Source organism: Lepeophtheirus salmonis, chromosome 2, assembly GCF_016086655.4.
Source record: "Lepeophtheirus salmonis chromosome 2, UVic_Lsal_1.4, whole genome shotgun sequence".
NCBI classification, from domain to species: domain Eukaryota; kingdom Metazoa; phylum Arthropoda; class Copepoda; order Siphonostomatoida; family Caligidae; genus Lepeophtheirus; species Lepeophtheirus salmonis.
The window spans coordinates 38,493,527-38,514,806 of NC_052132.2; the positions used below are offsets into that span (position 1 = coordinate 38,493,527).

A 21,280-nucleotide genomic window follows, 5' to 3' on the forward strand; every position below is an offset into this window, starting at 1 on the left:
AAGTCATCATGGATGTTATTTCTAATATTAATATATATTATGTTACAACAACCCGCATTTGTCTTCCCTACTACCATAATAATATTCAATATAAAACATTGTGAATGATTGTTCTATGACGTCATTCAAATGTAAATAAACAATCCGAGCGCCGTCTTTAGTCTTGTGCATTTATTATTTAATAGACATTATTAATTAAATCAATGAAATTGCATTGAATAAAATCATAATGAGTGGACAAATCTCGAAAGTGGATTATTTGAAGAAATATTTGTCAAAGACGGCAGAGGATGCCCCTGACTCTTGCACGGATCTTCCCGAAAAGAAGAAGAAGAAGAAAAAGAAGAAGGACAAAAAATTGCCATTGAAGACTCCAAGTATGAAGATCATTGATAATGATGTCTTCTTTGGAGGCTCCGAGCAGAAGGACAATCTTGATGAAGAGGATTGTGATGAAGAGACGGCAATACGTCTGGGTAGAGGGGAAGAGCTTCCGTCTGTAGCTGGGATAATTGATTCCCGCCCAATGGATGTTATCATCAAGGAAAAGTTATCCACGGGAGAGTGGAAGCCGCTTGAAGGTTGGAATAAAGATAATGCACCTTCGGGCATGCTAAAAGTTCCTCAAGACATTAAAGAAGAACCTCTTAGTCCCAGGAGTCAAGGTTCACCAGAGCACATACGTGAGGACAGAAGGAAGCAGCGGCATGACTCGAGTGATGAAGATGACAAAAGAGGCCAGAGCTCCTTTCATCCCCGCAGAAGACATGATTCTAGCGATGAAGACTCCACATCAGAATCAAGAAGAAATTCCTCGCAAAAGAGTGTACATTCAGCAGACGCAGTAAAAAGAGCTCCATCAAAAAAAAGGGACGGCTCTGAGCATTCAGATTCTCGGGAAAGGTCCTCATATAGAGGAGACTCTATGCCACGTAGAAGAAAAAGGCATGACTCTAGTGATGACAGTCCTCCAAGTCACCTGATCAACCAAGATCAACTACAAAGAAAAAGACATGACTCCAGTGATGAGAGTCCTCCCAGAAAACAAAGACCACGCATCAAAAAAGAACCCACTGATCATGATGATTTGAGCCCACCGCGTAAAATCAAACAAGAGCCAGACTCTGACGCCTCTCCTCCAAGACGCTGTCCCATCAAAGAGGAACTTTCTTCTGATGCTTCACCTCCTAGACGATCTATGAAGCAAGAAAAACGCACGTACGATTCCGATGAATCTCCTCCGAGAAATAAATCTAATTTAGTAAGTAAAACTCTGGATGGTAAAAAAGCTGGACTTCAAGACGGTAAAACCTTGAAACGAGAAATGGATGAGATTCGAAACAAGGAAAGAACTACATTTTCTAAAGTAAGTGGATTTAATCGTAATTATTAACAATGTTCTTTTATACAAATGTTATGTATATTACTTTGTTCTCAGCTAAGTAATGATGTTTCTGGTCGAGGAGCTGAAACTAAAGTTCGAGGAAGACTCAAGGAGAAAGAAGAGCTCAAACGGAAAAAGAAAAAGGAAAACGAGATTCCTGATGAAGTCAAAGAAAAGTATACGCGATGGAGCAAAGGGTATGTCGAGAGATTGTTACTTATATGTTAAATCAATTTGTTTTTTATTCATTAACGGAAAATCATAGATTTTGAAAATGAATTAAATTTGTTGATTAATACTAATGGTTTTCAATAACTTTCTTATTTAAAGTATAAAACAACTAGAAATAACTCAGGCTCGTATAAAGGAGGATCTTCATGAAATGGACAAACCTCTTGCTCGCTCAAAGGACGATAAGGATCTAGATGAGTATCTTAGGAATATAGAACGAGATGAAGATCCCATGTTAAAATATATTCGTAAAAAGAAAGTGAAAATTGTTGAGAAAAACGGAGGACCACGTAAATATGCATTGATTTTCTTTAAAAAAAACCCACAAAAAAAACAACTGCTCATTTCTTTTTTCAGAGTATCCTAAATATAAAGGACCTACACCATTTCCTAATCGTTTTCAAATACTTCCTGGATATCGATGGGATGGTGTTGACCGTTCAAACGGATTTGAAAAGAAATTAGTTGAGGCTGCAAATAGCAAGAAAGCAAGGTCTGAAGATGCTCTGAAATGGAGTCAAGAAGATATGTGAAATAGTTTTGTTGATTTGCAATATCTTTTCATTATCTGGATCCCTGTATTTACATGTCACATTTCTCGACTCCTTAAGTTGTTACTAGGAGATGCACTTACATATAAGTATATATACTTATTGAGTATAGTCATTAATTTGTTGTTTTTTTATAAATATACATTATACCCATGTTTCAAATGGGAAGCGGAATTCGAGTAATTTCTAAAGGAGAACAACTTTATAAAATTCTTTTTTAATTCTGATTTATCTTGATTTCTGATGATAAAATGCAACATAATTTCTATTTTTGATCATATATTTTCAAAGTTACACTGAATTGCTTCACATAATAGACAGGACCAATGGCCATGCAGGGATCTTCGGAAGGGTGAATGGTCAAAGTTGAAAACTGGTTCATTTCATTTTTATTTATTTATTATAGGGGTAAAAAAGGAGCAGGTTCCGTCTTAATTAGGGGGCTCAGGGGCCGTGCAACAGGGGGCAATGACCTCCCCACTTTTTGAGAATTTACAATTATCATATAGCAGCCAAAAAATGTTTTTTCTTTTCATAATTGTTATTGCCCCCCTACTTCTAAAAAATGATTGGCAAAATATTGGAGCCATTTAACTGTTGACATCATTAGTGATTACTCTTGTAATTTCTATAATCTCACCGTCATATCCAGAGATGAAGACTCGTAATCGAGTCGTTATAACGAATAAATCTAGCCTTTTTGTTAGATAAGGGTTTCATAAGCTAATAAACACTTAATTATAAATAAATATTTATATGGTATCACAATTAAACAAATACTTTATATGATTACAACTAACAAATTATTTGAAGATGAATTAACAAATTCCCTAAATTTATATTCCCTTAACACTTCTGATCAATACCTAGAAACTATACATTGAGCTAATTCTACCTTTAATTTTAGTATCTTTTACATTATAACCATTATATTATATAGACCATTTCCAAAGCTCCATCAATTCATTATAATTTTCTAAAAATGATTATAAATTTTCACCTCTGACGATCTAACCGGTAGAATAAAATTGATGAACGCTCTTTGAATTATTTGCTGTAGAGTTCATGATACTGTCTAACTTAGTTTCCGCTTGTGTTTTTTATTAGAGTTTGCATATTTCATCAGCTGTACTGAAAATTTTAGAGAGGCTGGGAATATTGTGTACCACATTACCAATAGTTCCCTCGGTATTGTTATATAAATGATTAAAACTTCGCTAAAACGATCTTAGCTGGAAAAAAGATTGCCCAAATAATTATTGATAAAAAAACTTCGCTATATGCAAGGCATTCGAGCCTCGCTAAAAAAATCTTTGTTATAAAAAGCGGAATCCCATTATTGGTTCGAAATTCATTGTACCGTGAGTCTTGCAGTCCCAAACTATCAATGAAAAAAATATTTTGATTCCTGAAAGAGTAATGCATTTTCTTCTATGATATTTGGAGGTGATCGTTTGGGGTATTGGGACTCAGTTTTCATCAAATAACAGAAAAAAGACTAATCCATCAGCAACAATGAAGACTTTATCCATCCAAAAAAAAGAAAAATCGTTTATGAAACCCGATTCGACTTCATATTTTATTGAGTAGGCTGATTTCTATCATTAAACCTCATCAAATATTTAAAGTTTTTTACTGCTGGTGATTTTCTAATCCATCGCAATTTCTTTTGAGGTTCTTACTAGGTTGCTCCTAGAAGTTAACTAAAAAACAACTACGCTATATCGAGCCTTGCTAAAATATCTTTGCTATAACACGCGAACTCTCATTATTGGTTCTCATTATTTTTTTTTAATAAATGAGAAGTGCTACTTAATTTTCCTCTTTTCATTTATGGACTTGACTCTATCGACTCAAGTCCACAAAACACTAGTCTATGTAAAAGTTTTTTGTTTAGGGTTGTAAATCCTAAGCATTTTCGGTATGTAACCCCCTTCCCCTGAAAATTAACATGGTAACCCTGATAATTTGAAGAATCGAGAGATAGCTTAGTTGTCATGACGTTTCATAAGATTATTTTCAACCAGCTATGATAGAATAAATTAAACACAAGGAGCATTTGGTATCCAGGAATAATATGGGTACGAATTACTCAAATGTCGATCCTCAATTCCACTCCGAGTTAATCAGGGACTTATACATATAACTAACTCCCCAATAAATCCTCATTGATAATCACCGTCATTCATTAACACCACACTTGAGATTGCACTCTTTATACTGGAATGTTCTCTTCTCATGAATTAATGAATAATGATAACAGATTTGGAAAATAAAAACACACTGTTTGGGTTGACAATTTCAAAAATCCTGCACGCTAAAAAACGCTCAGGATTTACAACCTGAGCGAAGGTTTTGTATTTCACATTACGGAATATGATTGATTTTTTTCAAGGAAATCACAACCTAACAAATATGAGGATTGATCCTCTGCACGAGGACAAAGGATAAAATACAAGATACGCAAATATAACATTTTCGTGAAAGTATGAAGATGTTGATCGATCTCTTTTGACACATTCTATTAATTTTATGCAAACGGCATTGCCAATAAATGAAACAGGCTTTATCATTTTTGTATATAAGCCAAATTCATCCGATGATGATGAGCTTATAATTGATGTTCTTGATATACATTGTCCCTATTTCTCTCCAATCGAATAAACTAATAAAATTTGCATTGTGTTTTGTTATCAGCTCTCAATTTTTTACCTCTTTTTCTCCCTGATTAATATTCTGAACGTTTATTATGAATTAGTTTTTGTGGATCAGTGAACAGTTCCATACAATCATTATATCTTATTTATGAAACAAAGTTTGTCTGTATGAATGTATGAAAAACAGTCACAGGGCGTACTTTATAGTGCTCCCTGATGTATATAGTATACATATTTTGTAACTATGAAATAACTTTTTAGTTATATTACTGGTATATTAGAGGCGTGTACAAATAGCATCGAACGTATATTGAGGGTGCACTGTATACAGTGATCCATGTTGTGCATCAGATACATATTTTTTATCTAAAACATAACAATGTTAGTTAAATATTCCAGGCGTGTGCATGTGTGTTCAAAGAGATCTGTTTGGATTTTTTTTTGTTATTGCTCTCTTATGTATATTATAATATGCATTTATAGTATATGTTAATATTTGAATAAAATACATGATGAGGACTCAAAAATTTGAACCCTCTTCGAGGCCGTCTAGCCGCAGTTGTAAAAGTCTGGCAATTTTGTACATGACACCCTTCAAAAAGCTACATTTTGATCTTTGTTTTGTTTTTGTGCGATCAAAAATAGTCGAGAAACAAGCAAAATGGCAGATGGTGTGCGATCTCCTCCGAGCACTCAGATTGACTCCGACAGGAAGATCTTCATAGTGGAGACTGTTCTGAAAAGGAGAAATGATCGCTTCTTGGCTGAATCAAGAGCTCAGGTGGAGAGCACCTTCAGGCCAAACATCCAGCTCAGGTCATGGTCCTCGGCGTCGTGGCGCCCGACGGCATCAAGGTACCTCCCTAATTCTTCAAGGCCAACGAGAAAGTCAATACGGATGTCTTCTACAAGGTCCTCAGGCCCCATGTCTTGCCATGGTTGTAGAGCACGTTCTCCCGTGACAACTATGTGTTTAGCCAAGACGGTACCCCGGAATACATTTCCAAGAAGGTGCAACTCTTGCAGGCATTTTGTATGTAGCATACGGGCATTTTTGCTTCGTTTGTTTTTGTTAGTGAGCGCTATAGAGACTAAAGAAGTCATCAGTCATCCCATCATATTATTTTTTTTTCCTCAACCTCTTATTACTATTCTTTTATTCTTGAGAATAGGACACAAGGAATTGATCTAAGTATTGAGTAGTTACACGTGAGTATGTTCATGAAAAACAGAGAATAACACTGAGGTTTTCCAGGGGAGTTAGCTTTTACATTATTAAAGCAAAGTTTGTCTTTTAGCCGACGCCTAACTACTGCCGGCAATGCCGTGTATATCCGCTAGTAATTAATAATTCCATAGTTGAGAATAATTGGTTAACTAACAACACATTTTGGGTTTTTTTCTATTATCTTTTTCGTCGGAAAGGTTGCGAGACAAAATAAAGGTAAAGACGCGTTAATTTTAGGTCATTTGGCTTTCTCTTTATGGAGGATAGGTTGTGGTGATCTTTGACAAAATAAATTATATTACCACAAAATAATGTTTAAATTAATAAATAACTCATTCACCAGAGTAGATTATGTGAAATTCCATCTTATTTAAATATTTTTTCAATTCTTACGAATTCAATTAATCTTATTGTTGTTATAAAAAGTGACTAGGACTAATGATCATAATATTATTGGTTGAGGCCATGTACTTATATAGTCAGTGTAGGTCTCATATATATGTTTAATATGTATCCAATAAGTGAACATAAAATTACATTATTCTTCAAAGCTGTTTTTATGTGCAGTATTGATCAAATTGATTTATTGCCTGTCTTTTAATGGACTGTCGCTTTTGAATCAATTATTTTAAATTGATTACTTAAAAAAAAGAATAATGATAATATAATGTACATTCATATAATATATTCAATGATTCTAATTGGTAGCATTTTGGGCATGTTAAAAAAAAGGAAACCAAAAATCAACATTTGACAATTTGAAGAATGTTGTGGATTACAACTATTGCACGCACCTGGGTAAGAAGAGGTAATTAGTATTTTATATGCAGAGTTGTCGCCACCTGCTCAAGGCATAGAGGAAAAAAGGATTGGAGGGATTACGAGAGATTGACAATGATTGTCGTTATCATATTTATTAGTGTAATGTATTCGTGTTTCCAAGACTGTACTTTACACACATATATAAATACAAGAAAATAAGAGAAGAGAACAAGGGGAAGGAAGCACGAATACATTACAATTAGCACGGGAGAAGTTCGCCGCAAAGAGATACATAGATTTGGAACTCCTCACTCCAGGAAGACCAGCGATGGCCTTTATGAGGGCCAGTCATGTAGAAAGATGGAGGTTGAGAGACACATAAGAAATTTGTTCCTGTCTGAGAATCCGTGGTGGGGAGAAGGGGTGCAGAGGATTCCGCAGCGGAGTCGTAGGTGTTGGGATCACACCCACAGGACTGTATGTAGGAGTGGATAAGAGACAAGAGCCCAGGTTTACGTAGCCGTTGAAGATTTGCAGTAGATTCCCTAAGTTCCATTCAGGAACACTCAATCCGCAGCTTGGCGTAATATAAATAATACAAGTACATTACAAAAAACTATTTTGAGCTTAGCTGTCATGTCGTTTGATTACATCTGCCATAATTAGCTGTGACTAAGGAGGGGGGTGAGAAGGAAATAACTTTGATGTCAATCCTTAATTCTACTCTGAGTCCAACAAGGACTTGCAATTATAACTCTACTACAAATCCTCAGAGTTACTCACTGTCTGTTGTGAGCTCATACAAATATTCCATCTGGTTTCGTATATATGAATTAAATAATAATGATAGGAGCGTAGGAGAAAGAAGTTAACTCTTCAGGTTGCTCACAATAAAAAAATCTGAGAGCTAATCGATTTTCCAAAGCTGTAATAATTATTCTTTAGTTTTTGAGGAGAGAACATTAACGTATAAAGAAAGTGTGTGTGTGTGTTCATGAATGACGGAGAGTTACATGTATAAATTGTTGGGGAGTTTTAATTGTTTTTAATTTGTGGAACTCGGAGTAGAATTGAGGATCCACATCGTAGTAGTTCCTCCCAATATCCTTGGTAAACACGGAATGGGATTTGTGTTTATTTATTTCCTCTTATAGCTGTTTATAGCTAATCTAAAGAAACACCATGAAAACTAAGTTAATTTTCAGTTTTATGTTTTTGACTTACCGATAGGTCATATTTTTCACAACCATACTTTGAAGCATTATTTGCCTTTTTTTAAATGTATTTATTATTTTACTGGAAAATTAACACATTTTTTAAATATTTTGAGGGGTTCACGATAAAGTGAGGTACATTTAGCTGGTGTATTTGACTTTTTTCTTTGATTAAAGTTTTCAGCATTTAATTTATTTCCACATGAATTATGCTTAGGTGGAATTGATGGTTAAACCAAATTATGCTTACAAGGAAACGTGAAACATTTGAAAACTTCATCCAAATTAGTGATTTTTTTTTTTTGCATTCAAATCAAACATAGCATTACTTTCAAACTCGTTTTGAGCTTTCTTTTATAAAATAGACCGAAAGTTATGAAGCACTATTTTGATCTTAGTATAAAAATAAACCTATTTATTTAACGCCAAAAGACTTCTTGAGTTTTTAGGACCAATATATATTATATTTAAGAGGGAGTCTTTTTGTGATTTAAATTTTTATTTCAGATCCATAATCGATTCATATGTCAAAACATAAAGTCAATCAAATTTTTATTATCAAATATAATGTTACCAGAGGCAATGGTAAATTGTTTCTTGGAGATTGGGGTGGAGGGGTTGAATATATATGACATGATATTTCATTATTTCCGACTGTAACACCATATGTATCGCTCCCGCCTTCTCCTCGCGGTCGTTTTTTCATTATAAAAATGATATCCTTAGCTGAAGGTAGAAATTTGATTTTTTTTTGTTAGAGCGTGAGGAGAAGGCGATAGCGAGACATAAGGTACTACTGAATTAATATTCTTGTTAATATCAGCTGCCCGTTATATGATTTTGGGGGAAGAAAATGAATTTCTACTATAAAGAAGTGGACACCCGACATTTAAAATAGCTTTAGAGAAGAGAAAATACTGTTATTACATTTAAATTCAAATATATGTATTTTATTATACATTTTTAATACGCGAGAATTCTTCCTTCAGAGGGAGAAGTTAGCATCACGACGACCTATTAAAAAATGAAGAAGAGAAAAAAAAGAAAGAGCAGACACATAAATCGTTTTTCCTTTTATAATTGCTAAGGGTGATAATTAATTGCTAGACTCAGTTTTTTTCTTTACAGAAATGCCTTCTTTGGTAATCGATACGTGTAGGTACAATCAGCGGCGGCAGAACGTATTTGCAAGTAATGGGAGTGGGGCAAAAATTACATATTGCTGACGTAACACAACCTTGCAATTGCATCAGAGAAACATCATTCTTTGTTTAAAAAAGTGGGTCATACCACATTGTACATATTATTTGAATAAAGAACATATTTTATGAATGACTTTCATAGTTTGGAATAAATCGATTACTTTAAGAAAAAATGGCTTTCATCGAACCGCATTGAAGAAGACATAAGCCTTAAGCTACTTTTATTTACATACAAATACATTCAATTGAGCATATACAAATACATATATAACTGCTAGATATATACAACATATGTATATTATGTACATTACCATAAAAAAAAATATGATCACAAAGTTTTTTTGAATAAGTTTTCTTGTCAAATTTGAAAAAAAAATGGACTTTAAAGTGATTTGAGCAAACAACATCTCATATAAATTGATTTTAAATTGATGTTATAAGCTTATATATTTGTATAGTTTTGGATTATTTTAATACAAACTTAAACATCATAAAAATACAAAATATAATCCCAATCCTTAGACTCTTCCATAATCGAAATTCATTGTATTACAGTCATCAGATAGATTAATTTTGAGCTATTTTTTATGACAGGATTTGTATAAATTTAACACCTTGAATTGTTTAAAAAAGGATTTTATCATTTTGATTAATTCTTAACAACTTATAAATAGTAGAGTTGGAATCTTTGTAAGGAAAAAAACAGGAGTATAAGGCAGGAGCGAGACACAAGGCACTCCTGAATTAAGACCCTTGTTAATATCAGCTGCCTTTCATACGATTGCTACAAAAAGAAGAATCTTCCACATTTAAAATAGCATTAGTCAAGGGAAAGGATTAAAGTTATGTATGTATCCATCTACGGGTATATCTATTTTATTATTCGTTTGTTAAAACAATTTACAGCAAAGATAGGCAATATTGCTTACTTCAGAACGAGATATTTAACACCACGACAATCTATTAAAGAATGAACAAAATAAGAAAAAGTACATACAACAACCTGTGTTCCTTTTCTAATTTTTAAGGGTAGTTTCTTCCTTACAAATTATTCAATTTTGCTTATTAGAGATCCATGAATTGTGATGAAAATTGTGTGTATAATGACATGTCAAAAACAACAACAACAACAACAAAGAAACTGCAAATCAACATGGTAATCCTGACAACTTGAAGAATGTTTTGTTGGAGATCAGCTACAATCAGACGTCCCATGGGAGGAGGAGAGAATGAAATAAACAAACATTGTCACGAATAACTCAGATTTTGATCCCTAATTCTGCTCAGAGTCCAACAAGGACTTACAATTATAACTCTGCAAAAAATACTTAAGGTTACTGTCCGTCTTTTATGAGCACGCGTGAATGTCCAATCTACAATATAATTGAATCGATTGAGAAAAGTAATTTTACTACTCCGGAATTAAATAATAAATACATCCGCTTAGGAAAAGAAAATTCATTCTTCAGATGAACCTATTCCAAAAAAACAGAACAGCTAACAAAATCACATGATTTGAATCACTATTCGTGACCCACTTTTATACCTACTTATTCAGAAATATTTCCTTAAAACGTTAATATATATTTTATAACACATATTACTTGTAAAAAACCAATTGCAAACAAGGGTTAGATCTGCACTGACATTCGCATAGAAAATTGACTTAAAGACTCAAAGATAAACAATACGAGGAGTTGGGAAGGGTCCATAGGGCAATGAGGTATAGTTATACTTTACCCTTTACTCCAACAGATATTGGCCTATTATGTTCACTCTTATCGATCACAACATCTGTACTATAAAATATTTAACTAATCATACAAGTACATATATAAAGTTAGTGTTGCATTGGTTTCTGATTTGGTCTGCAGTCCAGTTCAGTCTCGGTCCGGTCCAGTTCAGTCATGAATATCAGACCTAAAACTTATAAAGTTCCGTCCTTGATGACGTCACTCAACTTAATTATTTTTTTAAAATCAGTTCTAGTACTGACAGTTCGAAAGACCCGTCTCTCTCAAGAACTGATAGCACCAGTCATAAGACTGAAATGAACTGAACCGAATACATAAGAATGGATACAACAATACATTCAGTTGAGTTCAGGGGAAGACATACACCAAAAGCTGCTTCAAATACTGCTAAAATTCAAGTACTTCTTCATAAGTGAGGCGTGGTAAATTGGACTAAAATACATAATCAAATGCATTTTAAGAAAATGCCTTTAAATAAAATCTAAAACTGTATTTACAATAATTTTTTCTCATATTTTAACATTTCTTCCAGTCCATCCCCTCCGGAAACCCCTGCCTTGTATATATTTATCAACAAATTGTTTTTTAAATCAGTTAATATCGAAGGGTCCTGATTTTTTGTTTTGAAATTGATATTTTTTTAAAATTAAGAGTAATATAGTTATTGTTTTGGCAAATGTTGATTAGAAAAATTAATGATTTTCTCCATAAACACCGCTAAAATTAAATATTTTTTAATAGGGCAATCCGTTTGTAATACTTGAAGGTCATAACTAAGAAATTTGTATTTGTTTTTAGTTTTCCTCAAAACATATACAAATCAATGTGCACTTTAAAAAAATAGTAATTCCCTGTCGAATTATTCGGAGGCTAGATAAAAGATTGAATTATTCATTGGGTTTCGTATATATATAAAGGATTCCTCATTAGCTTAGTCCTGGATATGTTACTTGCATAGGTCAATATCCTTGGGAGATTTTGCTCAATAGGGAATACTAGTACCAACCTTTTGAAACGGTTATATGGTATATATTTTTATAGGTCTACGCCCCTCAGTGAACCGAATTTAAATCCACGGATCCAAACCGTGTCCCTCTCCCACCCCTCCCCGAATACTCTATAAGAGACCAATTTACAACTTTCTTCACATAATGATACTTTCCATCTACTTTCATGATCCTCAAAAGTGCTAATTGTACGAATATCGAGAATGAGTCGAGAGCCCTCTCCTACTACTGGAATAATAATTGGTCCTGGAAAAACTAATTTCGTATTTCTTTTTTAACGACATTTTTTGTAAATAAGTATCTTTTCGTTATTGGTCACATTGTATCATGTGTTGTAAAGATGTAAGTATATAATATATAAGCTTTTTGGAAAGTATTGCACTGGGGCAGTTAAGTCATGAATTATTGTGCGTCCAATATGGAGGAAAAAAAAAGAAGGAAGAAATTAGCCATATTGTACATTTTTACTACCTGAAAGAAAAAAACATGTCATTTCTGAAGCTGATTGTATTTTGAAATTAAAAATGAACCACTTAAATCTATGTCAACCGATAGAAATTGTGGTCGAAAGCCAACGAAGTGGACACATCATGGCCAAGTCAGAATTGACTCCCAGGAAGGTGATGGTAGGATTGGCAGAGAAACATCTACTAAGTGCTGCTCCCCTAGGGCCAAACTCTCAACTTTATCGTCTAATGTAAACAATTCGACGGCTTGAAACTGGTGATCCAACAAAAGTGACTACATTGGTCAATTGGAGACAAAAATACATCATCGAGACAATCCCAGGTCGCACAGATCTTTGATGACGTGCCAGAAACTCTGAGAGCTTGGATGATAAGTTCTTATGCATCTATCCTACAATCTGGACCAGCCACCAACTAACTTCAGCCTGTTCCTGTCTATGGCCAATACCCTTGGGGGTACAAATTTGGCCTCAATAGAGGCCTGTGAAGAGGAGGTCTACTTTGAGCTGCTCCTCCATGGCCAAACACTCAATTTTACCCTCTAATGTGAAGAATTTGACAGCTTAAAACTGGTGATCCAACAAAATTGGCCAGGATTGGTGAATTGAAGACAAAAAACATCATTGAGACAATGCCAGACCGCACAGATCTTTGATGATGTGGCAGAAACTTTGGATGATAAATTCTTATGCATCCACCCTACAATCCAGAACTGCCACCAATTGACTCCAACCTGTTCCTGTCTATGGCCAGCGCCCTTGGGGATAAAAATTGGTCCTCCATAGATTCTCGTTAACAATAAGTTATCAAATAGAACAGGACATACTTAGCTTAAATCGGATGATTGTGACACTTCTTATAAAGCAGTGGAATAAAGCAAGAAATACGAAATTACTTTTTCCTCAATCGATTATATTCTGTGCTTCGCAACTCGTCACTTCGCTTCTCTCAACTGAGTTTAGTTATTTTTATTATTAAAAGGTTGTGATAATTGAATTTCAACTTTCTGCTGTCGCTGTCTCCAATTTCGAGATAGTCTTTATAATAATATTAATGGAAAGGATGCCTTGCACAGGGTGTTAATAGGATTAAAATTTGTGTTGTTCTTCTAGGACCAATAACACGCATGGGAAGGAGAACGCTATGAGAGATGGTACTGATTGTAAGTCCCACACTAAGGACAAATACAACCCTTGACCAGACCCAACACAACTGTTTACAATGTAATTAAAAGTCAAACTTGATTTATTATGCTCCCACATTACAACAAATATGAAATAACAATAAATAAATCTAATATATTATGTATATTCAATGATTTATTAACACTAAATGAAATTTTATTTCAAAAAAATGTATTCATTACAACATATGTACATTATTGAGGAATAGTTAATAATATATGTGTGTATTGTAAAAGATTAAAACTAATTATAACTCGAAATTACGTAGACTAAATAATCCTCAAACAATAAATCCTAGGTAACCTTTAATTCATTAATTTTTTTAATGTGCTCTTTCAGCAAATGAAGTTGCTTGTGTTCACTTTACAACAAACTATGATTTGTATAATTTTTGATCTAAAATCATAAATTCAAAAAGAAGATTAATTTTTCTTTACTTTTTTGTACGAGTATTTATAATGGCAGTTTCTCCAATTTAAAAAGAGGTACTGAAAAAATTAAAATATTTTTCTGAATTTGGATACATGTACCTAAAAATGAATATTTATTAACGGTTTTGTATTTAATTCAGATCCTTGAAGGCGAAAAATAATAAGTAACCATGTAAATCTTCTTCCAAAAAAGCACTTGATTTGAGGGTACTATGGATTATTCACCATTAATAGAGACGATAAATATTAATACTGAAAAAACTATCAGGGCTACGCTCCTGACTCCTCCTGCTAATGATTGTATCCCAGATGATCTTGCTAAGGAATCGTATTCTTATGTCATGTCACTGCTAGAAGTGATAACTATAATCTTAAACTTAATGAGAGTATAAAAATGAATGGTTAACTTAAATGGAAAACTTTTGCAGTTCTTATTGAGAACAAAGATGGAAAGGTTTTTCGTCAAGATAGATTAAAACATATTGATGTATATAATTTAGTTTTATTCTTTGGGTTTAAAGAACACGAACTTGCAGACACTTACCCGAGCTTTCTTGTAGAACAGTCTTGTTTATATTCAATTTTCCAAATTGATGTGAGAGACAGAATAGAAGATTTGAAGTGAGTAAAATATGGGAAAATGTTGATGTAGTCAAAGGAATAGGTGTCTTTTAAATAGAGAGGTATTTATAAATTATCCGTTAATAGGAAAATAACTTATATAAAGTAAGTTAATACGCCTAAGCGAGTTGCATAACTTAAAATTGTGGATTGGTTAAAACAATTCGGAGAAATAAATAACCGCTAATCGATGAATAATCTTGAGGGTAAGAGAGCTGAGTAATTATTTCCTCAGCACAAGAGTATTTGGAGGAATAGTGATTATATAGTGGAAATGGATGCTGACTCCTCTTCACTCCCCCAAATTATAACCTTTCTAAGAACTATTGTCAGATTAAAGTTTGAGGGAGGTAAAATGCAGTGCTATAATCGTTTTAATTTAATTTTGGCCAGATAAAATATTATTTAAGTCTAAATAGGGTACACGAATCCTTGATTACGAAATAAAACTGAATATTTTTATCTCTGAGAGAGAAAATATGTATAAAAGGACGATAAAATTGAATTAAAGGACCAAAATGAGGTTTTACAAAAAATAAATAATAGTAATGCTGTTCATTTGAAAACCAATCACTCTTTTACCAACACTATAACGAATTATATTAAGAAAAATATGGGCAAATTACTAAGTTGATTTCATTTAATGTTCGAAGTGGCAAGGACCATAAATTTTGTCACGCTCTCATGAATCTTTTAATATCAATATAGTATGTCTACAGGATGTAAAAAACACTTTTGCAATAAGGTGTAACTTTTCCTACCCTATGTGTCTCCTTAGGATTTTTAGAAGTTATTTTTACGGCTCAGATAAGAAAAGGGGTGTTTTAAAATTAGCATCAAAAGGATTGAATGAGTCTTTTCTTGCAAAAGGAAGTTCTCAGTTTAGCAATTGGAACAAAATTTAGGTATGTAATGGTGATTACTGTTTCTCAGCAATAAACGCCTATGTCCCTAACAAAAATCGATAACTCTATTTCTGTTAATATTTAATAATCAAATAAATTTTGCCATCTCTCTACTACTTGTTGAGGACTTGAATGTGAATCTGGACAAAGAGGATGGATACTGCCCAAAAATATGCCCATTCTATATAAACTTATCCGGTTACTTAACTTAGTAGATGATATGAAGGTCACATTTTAGAAGAAAAAGTTTTCTGGATGATTGGGCTATATTTTCAAAGAATGGATCATGAGGGTCTCATCTCCCCTTCATTATTGTCATTTATTTTTTAAATCTTTTGGAGGAGAAATTACTTCCTTCGTATTAAAAGTGGGGAAATGTATTGAAAAATTTGGGAAATTGCCAAATTCGGCCTCTAAAGGTCCAGTTGTATAAATACCGAAGAAAGGGCATGGTTTTGGATATCAATGATTGGAGACCCGTTAAAGTGTTAAATGAATCGTATAGGGTCCTTTTGAGTGTTATTGCTCGACAAATAGAGCCGATTCTAAACGAAAGGATTGGAGCCCATCAGAAAGACTTCTTGAAAAACGGACGTATTTCAGATATATCACGCAAACAATGTTCTATAGAATCATTGGGTTCGAATAATGTGTTCGATGATGTTATTGCAATTGCTTTCAGTAAAGCGTTTGATTCTATTCATCATCGACAAATCCTTTATTCTGTCCAAAAATTACAACTCACTCGTTTTTTTACCTAGTAAGGGCACTGTTTTGAAATGGGACTTCTACAATCATTTTGTATAGTTTCGAAAGTGCTCTAATTCTTCTTAAAAGGAGCTCCACACAGAAATGCCTGTAGCTCCCTTATTTTATCGACGAATTTGCTCAGAATATTAGGCGGCACAAGTACTCTGAATTTGAAGTTCATTTTGGAAAGAAAAAACATCTTTTAAAAATATATGCCTATTATATAACTATTCATGTGGAAGGGAATTCGGGATTGCTGTTGTACAAGAAACTCTCAGGTTTATAATTAAATAAAAAGAAAGCAGCAATCCTCCCATTGGGGAAGTTGACTCTTGAGGTCTATTCTGAAATTCAGATATGTTCGGTTAAGAGAGTCTATTTCAAATAAACACTATTTAGAAAGGTTTATAAGCCTTATGAATAGCTGAATGGAGGAAATTGAAGTTGCAGACGCGTGCCAACATGTATAAGCGTAAAGTTGATTCCTTCAGTGGTGTATTAACAACTGCGTTGCCAAGATTGGCCAATTGGGCGATCGAAGCTGACGCAGGTTGGTTAGAGAAGTTATTTCACAAAAGTTATATTGATGCTCTAAAAAGGTCAAGGAAATAATTTGAAGGAGAACTACTTCAGTTAGATCATGTTCTGCCTAAAAAATGCAGAAAAATTATAATTGATTTACCATGTAATCCAGAAAAAGAATTGCTTTCTCACATTTCTAATTTATAAAATCTATCAATATATTATTATGGCAACAGATTTATCAAATTAGCTTCTGTTTGACATTTCTCCTTTCTGGTTTGTCTCTCAAAGAATCTTGTGGAAATCTTGTACGACGTATCACTTGGCTTCTATTGTGAACATTGTTCATCAGTTGTTTTAAGGGGTTATTTGGACTTTTTGATAGCCTAATTAGTCTCAAGGTTGAGGCTCTTTCCAACAAAATGATATGAATAGTCAAGGGTTAAGTCTGGAAAATTTTATTTGCCTCTGCTAAGGGCAGCTAAGTTTCATAAATCCCCTATACCTGGGCCTTCAGACTTCCTTGGAACATAATGTGAAAAAAAATTGTCAAACATATCTTCTAGACGTGTCGCAAACATGGTAAAAGGTAAAAAAGGAGTCTCTCACTTTTGTAATCAGGAATAGGAAATTTACAGATGAGTTCCAAATTTTAACGGGCTTTATTTACTTCAACTTGCTCTTCAAGTTATGTGGAAAGATTTTTAACTCAATCCTCCACGTATTTGCAAGATGTCTAGCATCATTTGCTCCTAAATACTTTTTTGAGTTGAATATTGATCTTTCTAATTTTAATTACTACGTTCCCCAGTACTTGTTTGCTTAAGTAGACATCTCTGGTTTCGGTGAAAAGTCTACCCTAGAAACTACATATGGTTTCTTGCTTTAGTTAGCGCCAAAACATAGCTAGCTGCCTAACTTCTATGTGTCCAATAAGCTTTCACTCTCTCAAGAAAATTTTAATTGCTTCCGCCGCAAGATAAACAACCTTTCCCTTAAGGATTCCCCGTTAGAAGGATAGAGAATGAAACTACGCTTCATACATTCTCAAGTTTTTCCCACAATGAAAGTTCTACACAACCCTTAAACGGCTAGTAAGTGGATACCTGATAAAAAGAACATCGAAAATATATTTGTTGTTGATTTGTCTCTTTAAAATTTTATCATTTTCATATGTATTGTATCCATATTTTGTAGTGATAGACTTGAAATAATCTATAAAAAACATAGACGTTTAATATTGAAAGAGTTGGTTTAATTTAATTTTTTTTTAAATATTAATTTTATCGCAATCCCTCTTGATGTATTTTATTATTATTTTAATCCTTATTTTGTTTGATCTATTATATGGATAATTTTAATATAAGGCAATTTAAAAAAAAAAAAAATCATATAACATCTTCAATTTGAAAAGGAGAATTTTTTCCTGAGGGTTAATGATTTTTAAGATCAAATTCCAAAAAATATACTCATCGTACTGTGTACACACTAAGTGTATATTTAAATTCCACTTTACACTTCTGCACATAGAAAAAATACGGGGGAAATGCTCTTACCAAAAAGTCACAATTTGTTTCCAGTACACATTTCATTAAGGCATTCTAGTTACATCATCCCCTGTTTCTAAAAGCCTTCATTGATTAGAAGCGATTGTTATACTACTCACTCCTCCTAAATAAAGCAATGCCTCTTGTTCTATTCATGCCTTATTTCTATTTTCCATCTGCCTTGAATACATAAATATCTTATTATTATTATTTGCTTACCCACTATATGTATTTACTAACAAACATGGCCTTGTTTACAAACACACACATATATATATCTTAGCGAAATGACCATTGATTGGATCTTGAATAACGTTCTCTATAATGTTAAGGGCAATTTAAACACACAAATCTATTATCAACAGCAAAGAACAACGATTTAATGGAATAATTGTTGCAAATTGTCATATCACTCTCACATTATATTCTCGTAGTTTATACACAAATCAACTTGTATATTTTTCTATAAGTTGATATTTTATTCATTTTTTATGTATGATTCTATTATATATATCTTTTTTTATTCCCTTTTAAAATATGGCAATATATACATGTACTTTCTTCATAATTAAATTCTTACTAATTGAAATCAATTTTAAAACGATAAAATATAATAAAGAATGATTTAATAAATAAAATAGGAATCATATGAAATAATTAGTTTTGATATAACATTTAGTCTGAATAACTTCGTTCTCATAAGAGAAGAGAACGAAGAATAAGATGATTCTTTTTTTAATTCTAGGGTCGGCTTCTTAATCGTAAAACTAGAGCTTTAAGTCTTCAAACTCGTCCTTCCTCAATACAATATATATCATAATACTGCCCTTTTTAATAATATGATAAATACATATAAGTTATCTCTAGTGGTAGTACCTGGCATTGCTTGAAGTATTTAGGTGTCGAAGAACAGACATACTTTGCTTTAATTTTTAAATGATAACTCCCAAATAAAGGCTCTGCGTTTGTTATGATAGGATTATTATATATATAATATAAAAAAAAATTATTTAAAAAAGGTCTTGGTCTTTGGAATATTAAAAAAAAAAAAAAAAAATTCAAAAGTTAAATTTTTTGGGAAAAAATTCAAAAATTAAATTTCAAATGTGAAACTTTTTCAAGATAAATTACAAAAATCCATAGCTATTCACAAACAGTTAAATTGTTGGAAGAAAATTTCGAGTATTAAATTATTTGAAAAACTATAGCTGATGACAAAATTTAAAAAATTAAATTATTTGGGAAATGAAAACAAAAATCCATAGCTATTCACAGCAAATTAAATTTTTTGCAAAAAAAATTTGAAGAATTTATAAAAATTTTAATTAGTATGTTTTTGGTTTTTTTAAAATACTGAAATTATCATTTTATATCTTCAAATGACATAAAAAATAAAAACCTGCCTAATCATTTGCCATATATCATAAAAGTGTCCACAAGAGGTGTGCTGGAGGGCCTATAGCCCCCAATTAAGAAATTCTTGCTATTTACTACAAAATTTAATATTTAAAGTTTAAAAAAAAAAATTTAATAATCCAATTTTTTTATTTATTCAATATTACAAATTTTTTTTCCAAAAAATTTAATAATCCAATTTTTTTATTTATTCAATATTACAAATTTTTTTTCCAAAAAATTTAATTTTCTGTAAATAGCTATGGATTTTCCAAATTTTTCCCCAAAAAATTTAATTTTTTGTGAATATATTTGAATTTTTGAAAAAATTAAATATTTAAAGTTTAGTTTTTGAAATTTTTGGATTTTTTTCTTCAATAGATTATTAGGTCCCACAATAAAATAAATATATACGTATAACCCTACGAACGCCCCTGTATCACAAAGTAAAAATAACTAAATAAAATCCGTCAATATACAGAATTCGAAAAAGACATACAATAGTGTTTTGTCGGGACTTATTTAGCACTGAGGACCGCAGTCCATTCCATTCCGGTCCCATCCAGTATACTTCGGTACCTCTAGTTGGTACTTAAAGAAGCTAAAGTACTTTTTTTTAATTATTCCGTTATATATTTAATTATATCACTAAGTAACATTTTTATTTAATAGATATTTCATTTATCTTATTTGTCTTAATAAACCATCAATATTTTTATAGAAAATTAAAGTGAAGGACCGATAGTTAAGGTCGGTTCCTTGGACTGACGGTCTTAAGGACAAGTCCCAATGATCGACAGTCCTAAAGACTGGTTCTAAGACTGGACTGTACCAAATAAATAAGGACCGATACAGAACTACATACAACAGGAACAGCCACTAGAGCGTAAGAATAAAATAAACTATGAATAACTAATTCACCTTAAACGTACCAGTACTGACATTCCCCTTGTTTAATAAATACTTCCTCACCCCTAATCTAAAATACTTACTGTAGTATAAGTTTAAGAAAGAATTATCAGGCTTTACCCCTCTTCCCACAGCTTGCTTTCTCAGAAAATTGGGAACAACTCCGCTAATTTTTACTAAGTAACCCAGCTGAGTGAAAAATTTGCTTTTTAACGTAATAATTCTAATAACTATTAGAGGTAGTATGATTAGGCTAAAAATAAGGATTTTTACTTCCCAAAATGCCTATAGAACACTACCAGACAAAATCCATTAGTTTGATCAAAAAGCTCCACCTAAAATAGAAAAAAGATTCCAGGATAAACTAGGGGTGTTACAGCCTTTTTCAGAAGTGATTAAACTCTTTATAAAAGAAGTGGGGAGGTTTAAATTTGTGAACTATGTTGTTTATTGAATTTCCCTGGTAATTAGACTAAGAGTGGCTATAATAATTTGAAATCTTTATCCCCTAGAAATAAGGTTGAGTTCTTGAGGAATTTCATGAACTAGTTTGTTAGCG

General features: G+C 32.5%; 1 protein-coding gene across 1 annotated transcript; it reads left to right on the top strand.

Annotated features, from left to right (window-relative positions):
- The first annotated feature begins 110 nt into the window (after positions 1-110).
- LOC121113768 (uncharacterized) lies at positions 111-2,340 on the top strand. Its single transcript, XM_040707628.2, has 4 exons — positions 111-1,366; positions 1,439-1,581; positions 1,715-1,905; positions 1,973-2,340. Exons 1-4 carry the CDS (start codon positions 230-232, stop codon positions 2,146-2,148), a joined length of 1,647 nt encoding a protein of 548 aa, XP_040563562.1. The 5' UTR covers positions 111-229; the 3' UTR covers positions 2,149-2,340.
- Positions 2,341-21,280: the final 18,940 nt, after the last annotated feature.

Bases quoted from the DNA above. Each gene is read 5' to 3' on its own strand.
- LOC121113768 (XM_040707628.2), top strand. From the start codon at position 230: ATGAGTGGACAAATCTCGAAAGTGGATTATTTGAAGAAATATTTGTCA. The intron at 1,582-1,714 runs GTATGTCGAGAG...TCTTATTTAAAG, and splicing joins TATACGCGATGGAGCAAAGG to TATAAAACAACTAGAAATAA. The intron at 1,906-1,972 runs GTAAATATGCAT...TTCTTTTTTCAG, and splicing joins TGAGAAAAACGGAGGACCAC to AGTATCCTAAATATAAAGGA.